We start from the raw sequence: 16,918 nt of genomic DNA on the forward strand, positions 1-16,918 counted from the left end.
TCCCCTTGCAGCTTCTCAGTGAGGGACACAGCAGACCCAGCCCTTTGGATGAGCACACGCACAAGAGTAACCCTCACGATAATGAGGTAGAGCCAGTCAAGTAGAGTAGGGCAGTTGAAAAAATTGCACACTTATGTAGGTGCACTGAAACACACGTGTGCCATATGCACGTGTGCATGAGTGTGCGATGTGTGTAGACGTAAGCGAGCATATATCCCAGTCACTGAGAGGCTCTCTGAGTTCGGGAAGGAGGCCGAGGGCGTGCTGGTTGGAGAGCCCCTCTACTCCCATGTTTGGCCCTGGAGAAAATTCTAGAAGATATTTGGAACAAGTATCCTGGGTGATAAGTCCGTTTGGAGTGATGCTGCCAATGTTCCTTTACCTGAGAAGTCACGAGAAGCCCCAAATGTATGAAACAGGTAGATGTGGAGGCAGATAGCCACCTGGCCTCAGCTCCCACTGTGGCCCCAGAGAGATGAAGTCTGTCCCCAAACCACATGCAGCGCCAGCCCCGGGAACCTGCCCCAGGCGTGAGCACAGGTGGTGTTTCTGTGTGTGGAGCTGCTGGTGAGGAAATCCAGTCACAACTCAGAAGTTCCTTCTGAAGCCGCTGCCCGGGCAGTCTAACCTGATCCCACTCTAACCTGATCCCAGAAAGATCTGGAAGGGGAAGACCCGCCAGGTTCCCCACCCACCCTGGTCTCGGGCATTGCTTGGAAGGCATCACTTACAAGCTAATCTATGGCTCTGATTTCAGGGTGACCCAGGCCCCGCCGGCCTGCCTGGAAAAGATGGCCCTCCTGGGTTACGTGGCTTCCCCGGGGATCGAGGGCTCCCTGGTCCAGTGGTGAGTGAGGGGCCAGGCGGGGTCGGAGCTGGACACTGCCCAGCCCGCGGGCCTCTCCGCATGGTGCCCCGACCTCATTCTCGTTGCTCTGCAGGGAGCACTTGGCCTGAAAGGCAGCGAAGGCCCCCCCGGCCCACCAGGCCCCTGCGGTGAGTGCTATCAGTCGCACAGACGTTTTATCCCTTCCTCTTTCTCAAAACCTGGTCTGCAGACAAGACAGGGTGGCCCAAGGGCCAGGAGAGCATGCACATCAGCCCTGCTCACTATGGGTCCCCGGGGGACAGTGAGCAGGGGCCCCGAGCTGGCAGCCAGGGTGACAACGAGCCAAGAGCATGACCAAAGGCCAGGTAGAGACATGGGTGTGGAAGGAGGGCCGCGTGGTCCTGTCGAGGAGCGGGGAGCATGCTGATGTGCTTAGCGTAGGTCTGGGCAGGGGCTGTGGGGACCGAAGGTCTCTCTCACCCCTGAGCCTGGATTCGAGAGTCAGGTGACCTGCACGGCCCGGGCTGCCCATGCAGAGGTGAGCCGGCACAGGTGCAGGTCCGTCCCCGGAGCCGAGGGTCAGAGGGCTTCCAGGGTGCTGCCTGCTAGCTGAAAGGCCACCCCTCCAGCCTTCAGAGTCCAGCTATGAGAGGTCTGGTGATGCAGTGTCCCCAGAGCCGCCTCTGTGGTCTGGGAGAGTGGGGAGCCGCGCTGGGGCTGTGCTGACAGACCCCTGTTCTTGGTCGACACCTGATGGAGATGTGACACCTGCTGTACTTTCCGTGGCCTTTCAGAGGGGGAGCATCTCACAGCCCCAACTGCTTCATGGATGTGGGGCTCTGGGAGCTGCCCCCCAGCCCCCGGCTGGGTCTGGGCGCAGGCCACAAATGGACCCCACCTGTCCCCAGTTGAGTCACGGACCATTTTAGAGAGATGACAGTTGGGAAGCCAGGCCTTTCTTTGAAACGTTGCCCGTCCTTCCAATAGAGCCTGGCACAAGATGGTGGCCTCCCTCTGTGCTGACCCTTGAATTAGGCCAGGTTCCCCCAACCAGCGGTACCCCAGGGACAGCGCCTCCCCACCAAAACATACAGCACAGGGGAGCAGGGCAGAGAGAGCCTTTTGTGGGCAGCAGATCCCACGGGGAAGTGTGGTGCCAGGCCCTGGAGTGGGAGCCCAGAGGGCGAGGATATCACCCCGGCGAGCGCTTAAGGAGGCCGTGTTCTCAGACCTGGGGCAGGAGAGGCAGGCGTGTGCTTGGCATTGCAGGAGGGGAGAAGCTGGGAGAAACCCAGAGCCTGAGCACTGGTCGGAGTAGTCTGTGCTGCCCAGGACCCTGGGAGCTACCGAGGGCTCTGGAGTGAGGGTCAGCAGTAGGACCTGGTAGCACTTTGGGAAATTGAATCCATGCATTCAGAGAGCCTCGGAAACAAACTGTTTTCTTGCCCACCCCAGGGATCTCCAGGGGAGAGAGGCCCGGCTGGTGCCGCTGGGCCCATCGGAATCCCAGGGAGACCTGGGCCCCAAGGACCTCCAGGGCCGGCTGGAGAGAAAGGAGCTCCTGTGAGTACTGGCTTGGGGGTCCAGGGGCCCTCCCCACCTTAGCCCCCTCTGACCTGCCACTGGCAGTCGTGCCCCAGGGGTTTGTGGGATGGGGGAGGTGGGTGGAATGAGTGCTTGTCCCCCAGGAAAGCGTGTGTGTTCCCAGCATCCTCACTGAGGTCCCAAGGGTCAGTTCCCAGTGTTGGCTTGCTTCTATCGGGGGAGTCACCTGAGCTGGAGGGGTGCTAGGGAGCATCTTGGCCAGGCACATGCACACGGAGGGCGGAGCTGTGACCGTCCACACATGGCCTTGGCCTCGGTATGGGCTCTGGGTGCCGTGTGTGGATGGGTCTGTTGCCTGCTGTATACCCAGCTCCCCTAGCCGGCAGGAGCCAGGGTGGTCTTTGCGTGAGAAGGGTGGGTGTTTGGGGTGGGAGCCCCCTCCACTGGTCTAGGGGTGGGCATGGAGAAAAGATGGGCTGGGAGGCAAGTGCTGGGAGAAGCAGCTTCTTCCTGGACCCCCATAGCCACATTCTCAGTGACCATGAGTGTGGCCCAGTCACCCGTGGAGGCATCATGAGACCTCCCGCCCCAGCCTTGGTGTCCATGGAGGAGATCAACAGGTCCCTTCTTGTCCAGACACCTCCTGGGAACCCGGTGGCTACCCTCTGCCAAGCACTTTCCCCCAAATAACCGCAAAATGCCCCGACACGCTTCTGCCTCGACCGTGTTCCATGTTCAGCTTCCATCACACGGTTTTGCAAACTCCCACCTGCCCCGCATTCAAACAGCCGTGGAGACAAATTTCAGCTCCATCCTCCCTTTTGCATTCAGATGTCAGAAAGAGCGGAGTTCTAGGGGAGAGGGCAAACATGCACATAGATGATCTCTGACCGAGTCAGGGCACCCATGCGGATAAGTTCCTGTCGGAGAGACACAGTCTTCTCAAGGCTTGGTGGTTCATGGGTGGAAAGGGCCTGGATGCCTTCCCTGGGCGGGAACTCCCGCTGGAAACTGCCAGGAATCTGGTCAGTCTGCTATAGGCCATTCTAATGGCATCTAATCATTTCCACTGAGACCACTGGACATCAATCCAGCTGAATTTGGTGCCAGAAACCCACCTTCTGTGGGGCATTGGATACATAAAGCGCACACAGATTCGGGTGGAAACAGTTGGGTTTGTTGCTCCAAGAGACTAAACACTTGAGCAGAAACCTCTCAGAGTTGTACTGTGCACTTGAAAGCTGGTCATTCTCCCCGAATGGCTCGAGAGAGAGAGAGCAAGCCAGGTATCTAAGCAACCTGACCAGTAATGTCGGACCAAGGATTCTGGGCACCTTACTTAGGGTAGACGTTTATATCTTACCCTAAGGCAGGAGCTAAGTGGAGGGGCAGGCAGTGAACCATGCAGGCAGGAAAGGATGAGCCAGGGTGCTGACATCCGAGTAGGTACCGGCCGCCCCAGATCCCGAGGCGGAGTGCACATTTCCTCTCCTGTGCCCCCTCCCCAGTGCATACCTCCCTTGTTCTATGCTCTCAGAGTGATCCCCAGACTGGCAAAACTGAGCAAAGCAAGAATAGGGAGGACGTTTGAGCTGACCAGGGGCATTTTTAAGGGAAATGAGTCAAAATTACAAGAAAAGAGAGATGGGTGTGTGCATGCCTACTGGGCAGGGGGAGTTTGCAGAGAATTGAAAGGGTAGGAACATTGGTGGAAGCCTGAGCTCAGGTCCTCCTGGCTGTTGGCATAGATGATCCCACACGCAGTCTCAGGAGTCCTGCTGGCTGGGCTGAATCCTGGCTCTATGTTTCACATGCTGTGACTCAGTTTCCTCATTTCCAAAAGAGGAGGCCTTTTTTGGATGGGCACAGATGAGATGCAGTGGTGCACTGGAAGCAGGTGGCATGGGGCTAGACTCTGAGCTGCCCTCTGCATAGCTGGCTGAAATCTGTTAGGACTGTGGCGAGGGTACCGACCCAAACAGCGGGCTCCTCCTCTCTGGGGCGATGAGCTGGTGGTGGGATGTTCCCATGACAAGCTGTGTTTGACCTGAGATCTCTTCCCTGTAGGGTGAAAAAGGTCCCCAAGGCCCAGCTGGCCGAGATGGCCTCCAGGGCCCTGTGGGGCTCCCCGGTCCAGCTGGCCCCGTGGGCCCCCCTGGAGAAGATGGAGATAAGGTAAGGAGGGTTCACACAGGTCCTCTCGCCTGTGGACAACGCACTGTGCTGGCAACTGGGTGACCCCTGCCTGCCCTGCGCGCTCTGCGTGCACAATTTCAGTAAAGCCCACAGATCTGTGGTGACAGATGAGATCTCTGGTATGCCGGGTGAGGGGGCGGGGGACACTTAGAAACTGCTTCCATGCCCCCCTCCCCGCCAAGCACTCTGCTGTTTGCCCAGGACATTGGCTGCTAGTGGCTGGGGCGAGGAGAAATCCTCCCTGCTCTCCAATGCTCGTAGCGGTTCCGAGTGCAGAGGCTGATGCAATGAGGCTTTAGTCCGTATCCATTTTTCAATGTCTCCCCTTGAATCATCCCAGCTCCCTCTCATGAAAAATGTGGCTGCGGGAGCTTATGTTTTATCTCTCATTGAGTAAAGACAGTGAAATTTAGCTCTTTGGTTTCACTTTCCATTTATGATGACTCTCCAGTGACATTTGCAATGTCGTCACCTGTGCGCAGAGGATGCCGCCTCTTGGGGCAGGAGATGGCTCCGTGCAGCGGGCACTGGAGGCTGTCGGACCCCTCAGGAGCTCCATAGCTCCGCTGTTGGTTACTGTCCTGCTAGGCATGCCCCCGCTTGACAAAGTGCATATTTTCACCAGCACCAGGGTCCTATAGGGCATGAGATCAATGGCTTGCATTCACTGTTGCATTTGAAGGGAAATCTACCTAATTTATGGAAATGTCTCTTCCTAGGAAAGTTCTTGGGCTGCCCCAGAAGGGAGATTAATCCCAATGTCTGAGAAAAATGAATTATGGGGAGCAGCTAACGTGCAGGCAGTTCAGGGCTAACGGACTGTCCTCCTCTTCCCACAGGGAGAGATCGGGGAGCCTGGACAGAAGGGCAGCAAGGGGGACAAAGGCGAGCAGGTACGGGCCACACACTCACTGCTGGTGTTAATGCTGTTGTTGTCACACCCACCAACCATCCAAGCAGGATGCAACCACCGGGCTTCCTTGGGACTTGTGTGGGGGTGGCATGCACCTTTGCATTGATGCACACGTGTGTCCATATCTGAGGGGACCCCTCCTCACGGACAAGCAGAAGCACTCGCAAGTTTCCTAGAACAGAGCTGGGGGGGTGGGGGTGTCTTGTCTGGAGGTTTGGGGTTCTGCAGGCCTGGGTCACGGCCGCCCTGCGGTACTCAGGCTATGAGCGCCCTGCTAGAGCAGTGCCTGGACCTGTCCACTCTGAAGTCCTGGTGTGTCCTTGGGGAAGGCCTGTCACCTGGTTGCTGGCCCCGTCCTCAATGTGGTGACATGTGTCCGCTCTACTGCATAGCTGGGCCTCTTCCCGGTGGCCAGTGATCCTCTGTGTCAGGGGACCTGCTGTCCCTGGCTGGACACACTCCCCGGGGGCGGTGTTGCCCGGTACCCGCCTTGCCGTTCTCTCTTACTCGCTCCATGTGCCAGCAGTGCACTGTGCATAGGGACACGTGGGGGCTGGTATGGCACTGCCAGGAGTGAGCTCTGGGATCGTGAGTCCTGCATGTGTGAGCTGCCTGGTGTCCAGCCTTGTTTTTAAAACAGGGCCTGTGGGACCCCGATCCTGGGTGTGTGGTGGGAGCTAAGGTGACAGTGGCCATCCCCCGCCCCCGCTACCCGTGATGACCCGCGAGGGCCTGAATCCAGAGCCTGCAGGTAGCCTACAGCCGGCCACCCACACGTGGGGGCTGACCGGGCCTCAGACTGTGGACCTCACACCGACCAACCCTCTCCCTCCGTCTCCGCTGCCATCTGAGAAGCAACCGTGTCTGTCTTTTCCCCACAGGGTCCTCCCGGGCCCACTGGTCCGCAGGGCCCCATCGGACAGCCTGGCCCCTCGGTGAGTACCTGTGCCTGGGACCTTTGGCCCATCCCCAGCCCCCCCACCCCGAGCCCGCGGGGTGCCTGCAGCTGCTCCTCACCCATGCCCCACTCTCTCCTGCAGGGAGCCGACGGCGAGCCAGGCCCTCGCGGGCAGCAGGGCCTCTTTGGGCAGAAAGGTGATGAAGGTCCGAGAGGTTTTCCTGGCCCCCCCGGGCCAGTGGGGCTGCAGGTACCTGCAGGTTTTGTGTGGTGGCAGCGGCTGGTCTACCTCACAGGCTTCCACCTCTGTGGAGCCTGCCCCACTCTCCCCTTCCTGTCCCCTCCTCTCCCCTCCCGTCCTGACATCATGAGCATGGGGAATCTAAGACTAAGCTTTGGGGGCCTCCCAGGGCTTCCTCAGGAATCAGAAGCAATGCAAGTTCCCATGATTGCAGATGTGTCCATACGTGTGTCTCTTACCCAGCGGTACCTATCTCCGAGCTCCCCGTAGAGATGCGGGAAGTGATCGACCAGTTGTAAACCTGTAAAAGGAAACTGCCTGCCCTGCGTCCTGCCCAGGAAGGGTGGCTTTGAACGCTCGGGCGCGTTTCATCTCCCTGCCTTTCTACACGTGTGTTCATGCGCTCGTGTGCACATGTGTGGTTTTGTTTGGCTTTTGCAAAACCTGAATCTGGCTGTGTGTACAGAAAGTTTGTGCAGCTTCTCCCATTTCCCTTTACGAGTTGTGTTCAGTGTTAGTAAATATTCTTTGGACGTGTCCCTTTTTATTTATTTTTCCAAGACATGATTTTTAGTCACCGCATAGCGTGCCAGCATATGGTGGTGACATAATTTATTCAGACATTTCCCTGCTGTTGGCTCATTAGGTTTTACTGTTTAATGGGACACTGCAGCAAGCGCCTTGGTCCATAAATCTCCAAGTACTCTCTAATGATTTCCTTGGGCTGGTTCTGAGACTTGGCATCATGGGGGTATCCTCATATTTGGCTGGACGCTTAGAAGCACATTCGGAGGCTCTTGGGCGCTTGCTTGGCGCCGTGGCAGGGAGACCACGAAAGCCATGTGGGGACTGGGGTGGTGTGACGCTGACCCACTAAGTGTCTGCTGTCTTCCTGCCCAGGGTCTGCCAGGACCTCCTGGAGAGAAGGGCGAGACTGGGGACGTGGGCCAGATGGTAAGTGTGACCAGGACGCACCGACTGCCCACTTCCGTTTTGGCCATGGTTGGCATTTTGTCTGTGCTCAATGGTTCTTCTTCCCCTAGGGTCCCCCAGGTCCCCCCGGCCCCCGAGGACCCTCTGGAGCTCCAGGTGCAGATGGGCCACAAGGGCCTCCAGGTGGAATCGGCAACCCCGGTGCCGTGGGAGAGAAGGTGACTCCTGGCCCCTTGCCGTTGCAGTGTCTGATGTGCGAGTGTGTGTGTGTGTGTGTGTGTGTGTGTGTGTGTGTGTCCAGCTGTGGATACAGAGACCCGCAGGGTGTTGTCGGGCTATTCCTGTCGAGTGCACTTTGACACTTAGCAGATCTGCATGGTGGAGGTGGGAGTTCTGACCCCTGCCCACCGTGGCCTTTGCAGAATCTCCCAGCCATACACCCAACCAGCAGAACTGGCCCTGCCCCTTCTCCATGACCTGGCTGATGGGTCTACTTCATCCCTGGAAGTACTGGGGTGGCTCCATTGACCGTTCCCCTCATGGTCAATTCCTTCTTCTCAAAGTCTAGGGTCCCCATATGATCTGATTCATTCTAGGGTGTGGGTCCTGGGGATGCCTCCATGAGCGTGGCGGGCTTCTGTGTGCGCACACGTGTGTGCATGCCTGTACATGCATGTGTGCGGTGGGCAGGCCTCCACTGCAGTGCCTGTGAGCATGACCCTACCTCCTTGGGATAAGAGGAATGAAACCAATGTGCTTCCATTCACTGGTATTCCCTGTACACAGTTTTCACAGCTTTCTGACGTCAGCCTGTTAAATTGGAAGAAGTCCTCCATGGCTGGTCATTTTTTATGATACGAGAATTACAGACAAATGTATCCTTCTACCACCATAGATTAATGATGCCCTGCTTCTTCTCAGAGGTGTCCTCCTTCTGGGGCTCCTGCCTCCACCCAGCATCCCAGTACCCTCTGCTCTCTGTGTCTGCCTGGCCCGTCCCTCCTGTGTGGTCCTCCCAGCCCTCCCACTGGCTTCTCGTGATTGCCCCCCATAACTTGCTCAGAGCACCATCCATGACATTCCGTGTACTGTGGTCACCTCCTTCATGAGACCATCAGAGCCCGCTGGCATCACTTACCCTGATGTGGATGTGACATGGAGCCCCAGGGGCTGTCAGAGTGCAGTGGATGCTCTCATCCTGGGCTCCCCACCTCTAGGGCCCGACGCAGGAGGATTTGCTAAGTGCTTGGAGCTTGGGCCACTGATCTCCACGCCGCCATAACCATGTCATGTTTCCTCCTTAGGGTGAACCTGGTGAAGCTGGAGAGCCTGGCCTGCCTGGAGAGGGGGGCCCCCCGGTGAGTGGGCTCACAGGGAGGTCACCACCATGGACCTCTATAGGGTGGGAAGCACACACTCTGCCTCAGTTTTCTCATCCATGAGATGGGAGCCACGTCTCCCCTCATGCTTAACTCATGGAGTTACTGTAACAAGAGGGAGTGAGATGGGGAGTGAGCAAGTGTGTGTGTGTGTGTGTGTGTGTGTGCACACATTTGAGTCTATGTGCAAGTGCGAGTGTATACATGTGCAAGCATGCCTGGGTGTGTGAATGTATGCATGTGTGCAAGTACAAGTGTGTGCATGTGTGTATGTGAGCATGCCTGTGTGTATGTGCACACACGTTTACACGTGCACGTAGGTGTGAGTGCCATGAGCACCCATGAGCCAAGACTGTGAGTTGCTCTGCTGTCTGTGGTGTTCCAGACCTGCTCCTGGGCTGCCATGATGTGGGGGCAATTGTCCCCCTCATCAGCCCAGACCTGGAGTATCCTGACCTTTGCAGGTCAGAAGGGCATTCTTTCCAGGGTCTTGGGCCCAAGAAGTATGACTCGTGGACAGAGGTCTCCTGGGCCTCTAGCTGCTCCCTCCACCTGCAAACTGGGGAGTGGCCAGGTGGCCTGAGTCCCCGCAGCCCCTCCCACCTAGAAGCTGAGTGTTGTCTCCAAAGGCCCTGTAAGCCAGTGGGCTCCTCAAGCCTGCCTCGTGGTGCCGGCTGGGCCAGACCACATGGGGTCTGCTGCTGAGGGCCGGGGAGCACGAGCACCTGCCAGTCCCTACCTGGCCCAGCCTGTGGCCTCGTCAGAGCATGCACTATCCCATGCATGCCAACGAGGGGGCACACTGGAGGCCTGCTCTGAGAACATTGACATTGGCCTTTCCCTCCAGGGACCCAAAGGAGAAAGGGGTGAGAAGGGCGAGTCGGGCCCTTCTGGTGCAGCTGGACCCCCTGGACCCAAAGGCCCTCCTGGGGACGATGGTCCTAAAGGCAGCCCCGTGAGTAGCTCTGAGATGCGCCAGCACCATGAAACTCTGGGGGCTCTGTGTTGGGTTATTCTCACTCCCACTGGCCGTGCACTAAAGCCTTCTGACTGTTATGGGGCTTGGAGTAACGTCTCTAAAGTTTAGAGGTTTTCACACCAGCTGCCAAGCCAGAGCCGTGAGGGTAGGAGGTGTGGGGTGTGAGGCTTTGGGGGCTCCTGTGAGGACCCCGGGAGCTTGCTGAGATGCACTGTGTGAACGGCGGACTCTCTGGATGCCGCCTTCCCATGGCCTGCCCTGGCTTGGCCCTGGGAGGAGGTTCTACGTGGCACGTTCTAGCTGCCTACAGGTCTAAGCTCCGGCTCAGCCTGAAGCTCTGGGAGCAGGAGTGGGCATGGCACCTGTCCTCTGCGTGCCTTGAGAGTGGAGCACTGAGCCCGTCTGGCTTGGTGTGGTGTGGCTGGGATGGCACGGTGCTCTCCAGAGGGCTTCTGGGCCATCGGGTGCCCACCTGGTGTCAGGACCAGGAGTGTTGTAGAGGCTGGGTGAGGCAGGCGTGTAGGGGTGCGGCAGCAGCAGCTCCATTGCTGAGGGCCCAGATGTGCCTGTTTTTGTTTCTTTCAGGGCCCTGTTGGTTTCCCTGGAGATCCTGGTCCCCCTGGAGAGCCTGGCCCTGCGGTAGGTGTCCCGGGCTGCCGAGCCCCCAACCCCCAGGCCCTCCACCTGCCTTTGCCAGCCCGATTCTTTCTGGTTGTCTTCTATGAATTCTCTTCGGGGCCCAGTGCTTTCCCAAATGGCACCCCTGGTGGTCAGGTGGAGAGAGCGTGTTCCCACAGCGTTGACTTGGATTCTGGGGCAGGAACGAGGGACATGGTGGGCGTTGGCGTGTGACTCAGGTGCCAGCAGGAGGCAGAAGGAACTCGGTTTTGTTCCCACAGGGTCAAGATGGCCCCCCTGGTGACAAAGGGGACGACGGTGAGGCCGGACAAACGGTGAGTCCACTCATGACTTCCAGGGATCCCACACGGCTTCTTGCTGGAAGGTGCCGGGCACTCTTGGGGTTTGCAACTTGCTTTGTTCATTTCTTAGAAAAACCCAAGCCCTGTAAGCTTGTAGGATCAATTCTGAACAGTGACAGGACTGTGAGCTCCCTGCACTGTTAGAGGCCAGGGACAGGTGTACCAGTGGTTCAGGACTCACCGCCACGGAGTCTGTGCCCAAGCCTACCATGAAGGTCAGGCCTTATTCCTGCCTGATCAGGCCGGTGCCCTCCTCCAGAGGGCTCCGCCCAGGCCAGCCCTTGGGCTGAGATCACTCCAGGCCTTACCTCTCGCACCCGACACTGAGTTTCTGCGACATTGTTCACACTGCACCAGCCGGGTAGACAGCTGCTGGAGGTTTCCTGTCCTCAGGCCCTGGCTGGTGTCACTGGTGTTAGATGAGCAGAAGCAAAGAAAGCTCAAGGGCCCAGCTCTGAGGCCAAGTCCCCTGAAAGATGCCCGAGGACCCTGGCCCCCTGGCCCGTGACTTGGGATGACCCTCATCCTCCTCGTGCCTCAGGTCCTCTTCTGTAGAAGGGGGTGTCTGCAGGAGGTGGTGTGGACGGAGCCAGCTCCCCGCAGAGCCAACATAATGGCTATGTGCTGGGAAAGTGCTCTTTGAAAATGTGACAGCATGGGGGGCCCATGACTCAGTTGGGTAAGCGTCCATCTCTTGGTTTCAGCTCAGGTGTGATCTCAGGGTTCTGGGTTCAAACCTCGCATCGGGCTCCACACTCAATGAGGAGCCTGCTGGAGATGCTCCCTCTGCCCTGACCCCTACTCATGCTCGCATTCTCACATGCCCTCTCTCAAATAAATAAATAGATCTTTAAAAAAATAAAATAAAACGTGGCAGCACCGGTACTATGAGCCAGGACTCCCCACACTGCCCCACAGCCGCGTTGAGGGCAGAGGTCAGGTACAGGATGATTTCACCTGGGACTTCTTGCGGCAGTAGCTCCCCCCCGACCTGGGACAAGAGAGACAGCCTCAGCGCTGGCCCAGGACAGTACACGGGGGGAACTGTGTGTTTGGTCAGCCTCACGCCAGTGCAGACCTGCCGTGCTGCTGTCTGACCTGCCCTAATTCCCGAATTCTGTGTTCTTTCCCCGACACCAGGGATCTCCAGGCCCCACTGGCGAACCAGGACCGTCTGGGCCTCCAGGAAAAAGGGTAAATGATCCTGCCCGCTGCCCTTGGCCACCCAGCCCTCGTCAGCCCCGCTAGCTCTGGGTGGCCCTGGTAGGGAAGATGCTGCCGTCTGTGGTGTGGGCTCCAGCCCTGCCACATCCTCAGACCCCACACCCGCCAGGTCCATGGCCCCCTGCATGGAGGCGAGGCCAAGATGCCATCAGTAATTCCCGTTGTGGGGAAAAGACACCTACAGAGCCAGAAAATGCCTCGCTCTCCAGCTCACACCTTTCCTGAAAATCAGAACCAAAGGGCCGAATGGTGCTTTTCTGCGTGTTGAATTCTTAGCCCTTGCCGGTGCTGCGGTGCAGTGGCCTGTGTGGCATGTGACCAGGAGAGGGGCCCCAGCACTTGGACTAACCCGGAGGCCCTTCCCAGGGCTGGGGTCCCTGAGACTCACTCTGAGGGCCTGGTCCTTTCTGGCCAGGGGCCTGGGAGCCCCCTCCCCATGCTGCAGGCCCTCCATGTCCTCCCTGCCTGCCCCTCCAGCCTGGGCCTCTTCTCCTCCCGACACTGAGCTCATCGCTCTGGCGTCTGCAAGCAGCTCCTCACGTGTTTTTCCCTTGCTCTGTTCCAGGGTCCCCCAGGCCCCGCAGGCCCCGAAGGCAGACAGGGAGAGAAGGGAGCCAAGGTAATGTGCTTCCCTGCCCAGCTGTGACTGCAGAGCTTCCGAAGAGTGGCTTGCATGTTGGCCGGGTTGGGTGGGAAGCGGAGATGTGTGCATATAGGAGGAGAGCCACAGAGGCAGCAGGGAGCGGGAGGCGGCTCAGGGGGAGGCCCGGCTCTCACTGCAAACCAGGAGGGCGGACAGCTGGCATGCCCCAGGGTGCACAGGCTGTCAACCCCTCCAGCCTGAGGGTGGGGAACGGGTGCTGTGCACTCAACCCAGTGCTTGACCTGGCCACGTGGCCACTGCCCCCGAGCCGTGCCCACTGAGGGGCCCGTGTCTCACAGCTGGCTTGCAGCCTGGTGCCTGGGGCCCTCGAGGGACTGCTCCCTGTGATGCTGCTGCCCCTGCCTGCCTCCTGGAGCCATCCCATCGGGAGCAGAGGCAATGGCAGGAGCCGTCCAGCCCCACGCCAGCCCAGGAATGGTGGCCGTGTCCACCGTGAGTGCAGGCCTGGCCGGAACAGCTGAGATTGCCAGAGACTGGGGAGCTCAGCTGGCTGAGGAAATTAGAGGGATGGAGAATTGGTCAGGACAGCTCCCATAAAGAATGTGGAGAATTTGGGGCCATCCCAGTGATCTGGGGGCATCTGGGGCGCTCTGAGCAGTGGTCCTGGGCCAGAGTGGCTGTGGCCTCCAGCATCTGTGTCCTTGCACCTACAGGGGGAAGCCGGCTTGGAAGGCCCTCCTGGGAAGACTGGCCCCATTGGCCCCCAGGGAGCCCCTGGGAAGCCTGGGCCTGATGGCCTGCGAGGGATCCCGGGCCCTGTGGTGAGTGGATGGGGGCCAGGGAGGGGGGCAGCTGCAGGGGAGGGGCGTGGGCACAGGGACCGGCCTTGTGGGGCTCCTGCTGAGGGCCTGTTGTGTTTCAGGGTGAGCAAGGTCTCCCGGGCTCCCCAGGCCCCGACGGCCCCCCTGGCCCCATGGTGAGTAATAACCCCAAGGGGCTCCAGGCAGTGGTGGAGGGTGGAGTTGGGGAGGAGAACTCTGATCCCTCTGCCCCCTCCTGCAGGGACCCCCAGGACTCCCCGGCCTCAAAGGAGATTCTGGCCCCAAAGGGGAAAAGGTAAGATGGGACTCGGCCCTCTGAGGCTGTAGCTCGGGGCCCCTCAAACATGTGGGATATCAAACTATCAGCCACTCATCTGGCAGGTGCAGGCTGGGGACGGGTCCTGGGAGGCTGGGAAACCCAACCAGCCTGTGCTGTGAGGGACCCTGGAGGCCCATGTGGAGGTCCCAGTGGAGGGGTGTCCAGGGTCTGAGGAGTGGACGGCAGTCCAGAATGCCTCCCACAGGGAGAGGGCCGAGACCACCCAACACGGCAAAGCCTGTTTGCTTTCTCTAGTGGAGGTGTTTTTTTTCTGCTCAAGCCGATTAATTCACAAATGTAAAGCACACACACAAACCAGACAGTTGCATCTGAAGGACTGGGGACTCTTTCTATTCTAGCCCATGCCTGTCACCACTGAGCCTGTGAAGTACGAAAGCTGGAAAAAAAACCCTTCTAGAGCCTTCCTATGGGCTCATGTAAAACAAACACATGGAAAGTTATGTAGAGAGTTTTTATTGCCTCCCCCCAAAAAAATCCATAAGAAATTATTATAGTATCTCTGATCCTCTGTAACTTCACTGAAGTCTGTGGATGTTTCTGTGCACACATTGGCTGTACAAAAACCAGATGTTGCATATGAGACCCATGCAAACATCACTCAGGAAAACACCCTGTTACCACTTTGGTCTGTGTCTGGATTTGTGTCTTCCCGCCTCTTTGGCTAGGACATCTACAGAAGGCCAGCTGTGTCACACCTGCTGTCTTGTCACTTGGCCTGCCTGTCAGCTGGGTCCTCTGCCAGGACGTGTGGCTGGTGACCCCGTGGCTTCCCTTGTCAGGGACCCCCGCCATGTCCAGCCAGCGCACGAGGTTGGCGGTGAGGCACAGCCACAGTGAGCGCCCCTTCCTGCCTTTATTCGTCAACAGGGTCATCCAGGCTTGATCGGACTCATCGGACCTCCGGGTGAACAGGGTGAAAAGGGTGACCGTGGTCTCCCTGGCCCCCAGGGCTCCTCTGGCCCCAAGGGAGAACAGGTGCGTGAGGAGGTGCCCCCACCACACCCCAGCGCGGCTCCTCAACGGGTGGTGAGAAGCATCTGAGGACCTGGCCTTGGGCCAGTTAGAGCTAGAAGGATGTCCTCACGTCTACCATACCTGGATAGGAATGGCAGAGGGGACGACTCGCCCAGGGCACAGGGGGCTGGGACGCAAGTGTGGCCCTGACTGGCTGCCAGCCTCTCCCTCCCTCAGCAGTTCACCTGATGGCCAAGCGAGGGCCTCTTACCCAGCTGACTGCCCAGGTCACTGGTGAGGCCCAACCGTGTGTGCCAGGCATGCAGGGCAGCACCTACTCCCTGACCACGATGGGCACGCCTGGCCCCAGACCTACCCAGCACTGCAAACCCTAGCCAGAGGGTTCGTCCCTGCCCTGCACAGCCAGCCACTGAAGTGACTCTGTGGTCAGCGGCAGGGCCACGTGTGCCGTGGAGGCGGGCGAGGGCATGTGGCAGGCCTACTGCGTCTGTGCCCTTCCCCACGTGAGGGCAGCATCCCAGGTACAGGTCACTGCTTCCCAAGGTGTGCAAGGCCCTTGACTCCGCCCCCCTTGGCCCACACCTGACCTGCAAGGGGATGGGACTCATGGGGCAGAGCCAGGGAGGCAGGGGATGAAGTAGGACCCTCACTGGGCCCCTGATGTTTGTAGGATGGCGTCCTTGGGAGCCCTGTTTCATCCACCACTGCACTGCTCTCCCCATGGCGCTGACCATCTCTCCTAAGTAGTGCAGTCCAGGGCCTGGTAGCCTGGTGACCTCGAGAATTAGGAAGATGTCCGGGGCTCCACCACCAAAGCACCTGTCCATGCCCTCACCACCATCCCTGCAGGGAGGTGCCTGCTTGAGAATCTCTCGGATTCTGACCATGATGAGCTGCCCCAGTTCCTCTGGGGTAGGGGTGGGGGGTGCAGGGTGGGGGTCACTCACTCTCAGCCTCCCTCTGCCCCCACTGTCACTTAAGCCCCAGTGGGAAGGTCGTGTGGAATCGGGGTTCCAGGTGAAATGAGCTTAGGGCGCCCTTCCACAGCAGGGAACTTGGTGCTAAAGCTAGCGAGTCTCTGGCGCATGGGCTGGCTGGGCCTGTGTGGACCGAGCGAGGGTCTGCTCAGAGGCTGTGAGCTCCGTGTGGGGCAGAGCATGTGGAAAGGCTGGGCAGGGTGGGCGGCACACACAGGGCCTTAGGACCCTGATGCCCTTGCCCCCAGGACCCGTGCAGGGGTGAGGGAGGTGGGGGGTGGGGTGGTCCCAAGCCTGGCGCTGGGCGTGGAGCTTCTGTATTTCAAATCAGGATGTTAGAGGGGATGATGGCAGAAGTCCCCTCCCCGTGGCCCTGGAGACGCCAGATTCCCAGCCTGGCCCAGGCAGCCAGGCAGGGGTGCTCAGTGTCCTGGCGCACATTTGGGCCCCAGCAGGTCCTGCAAGGAGAGATGGCTCCCCATCGAGGCAGTCGGCCCTTCATCAGAGGGTGTCTGCTCGGGGAAAGACCACGTCACCGGAGAGCCGGGGCACTCGGCAGGCGTGTGCATCTGTGACCCTCCCCGTATGATGCTCCAACTGTGTTTTCTGCTCCTTTTCAGGGCATCACTGGTCCTTCGGGCCCGATCGGCCCCCCCGGCCCTCCCGGCTTGCCGGTATGTATCTGGGAGTGGTGGGTGGCTCTGGGTCACACTGGGGAGGCAGGCGAGCCCAGGCTGTGGGCCTCGGCGTGGTGGGAGGGTTATGGGATGGTCAGGAGCCCCCGGGTTGGGGCCCAGCACCGAGGGGATGCTGGGCCCAGAGTGGGTTTGCCCATCACCTCCACATCAGGGCCCTGGGTGACAGAAGCTAGGAAGAGGCGTCTCTGGGCCCTGGTTTCAGGAGGGGAGGCAGGCATTTCAGGGATCAGGGATATGGTGGGCCAGGTGAGGAGAGTTGTCCCCATGAGCCTGTAGGATGGCCTGGCCCAGACAAGAGGGGCTGGGGACCATCCATAGGGCAGCCCCCATGTTGCTGGGCCACCCAGCTCCAGAGCCGTCCCCCAGGGCTGGGAGCCTCCAACTTG

At 59.2% G+C, this 16,918-nt stretch overlaps 1 protein-coding gene across 2 annotated transcripts in view; it reads left to right on the forward strand.

The window, feature by feature from the left end:
- The window catches only part of COL5A1 (collagen type V alpha 1 chain), a 150,446-nt gene that overhangs the window by 115,708 nt on the left and 17,820 nt on the right, over positions 1–16,918 (forward strand). For both annotated transcript variants that reach the window (XM_038548863.1, XM_038548864.1), the window contains exons 40-59: positions 758–847; positions 942–995; positions 2,285–2,392; positions 4,442–4,549; positions 5,410–5,463; positions 6,365–6,418; positions 6,524–6,631; positions 7,523–7,576; positions 7,666–7,773; positions 8,860–8,913; positions 9,782–9,889; positions 10,499–10,552; positions 10,813–10,866; positions 12,034–12,087; positions 12,683–12,736; positions 13,435–13,542; positions 13,644–13,697; positions 13,784–13,837; positions 14,750–14,857; positions 16,455–16,508. In XM_038548863.1, the coding sequence (XP_038404791.1) occupies positions 758–847; positions 942–995; positions 2,285–2,392; positions 4,442–4,549; positions 5,410–5,463; positions 6,365–6,418; positions 6,524–6,631; positions 7,523–7,576; positions 7,666–7,773; positions 8,860–8,913; positions 9,782–9,889; positions 10,499–10,552; positions 10,813–10,866; positions 12,034–12,087; positions 12,683–12,736; positions 13,435–13,542; positions 13,644–13,697; positions 13,784–13,837; positions 14,750–14,857; positions 16,455–16,508 (1,494 nt within the window). The remainder of the gene's footprint in view (positions 1–757; positions 848–941; positions 996–2,284; positions 2,393–4,441; positions 4,550–5,409; positions 5,464–6,364; positions 6,419–6,523; positions 6,632–7,522; positions 7,577–7,665; positions 7,774–8,859; positions 8,914–9,781; positions 9,890–10,498; positions 10,553–10,812; positions 10,867–12,033; positions 12,088–12,682; positions 12,737–13,434; positions 13,543–13,643; positions 13,698–13,783; positions 13,838–14,749; positions 14,858–16,454; positions 16,509–16,918) is intronic.

Source organism: Canis lupus, chromosome 9 (assembly GCF_011100685.1).
Source record: "Canis lupus familiaris isolate Mischka breed German Shepherd chromosome 9, alternate assembly UU_Cfam_GSD_1.0, whole genome shotgun sequence".
Lineage (NCBI taxonomy): Eukaryota > Metazoa > Chordata > Mammalia > Carnivora > Canidae > Canis > Canis lupus.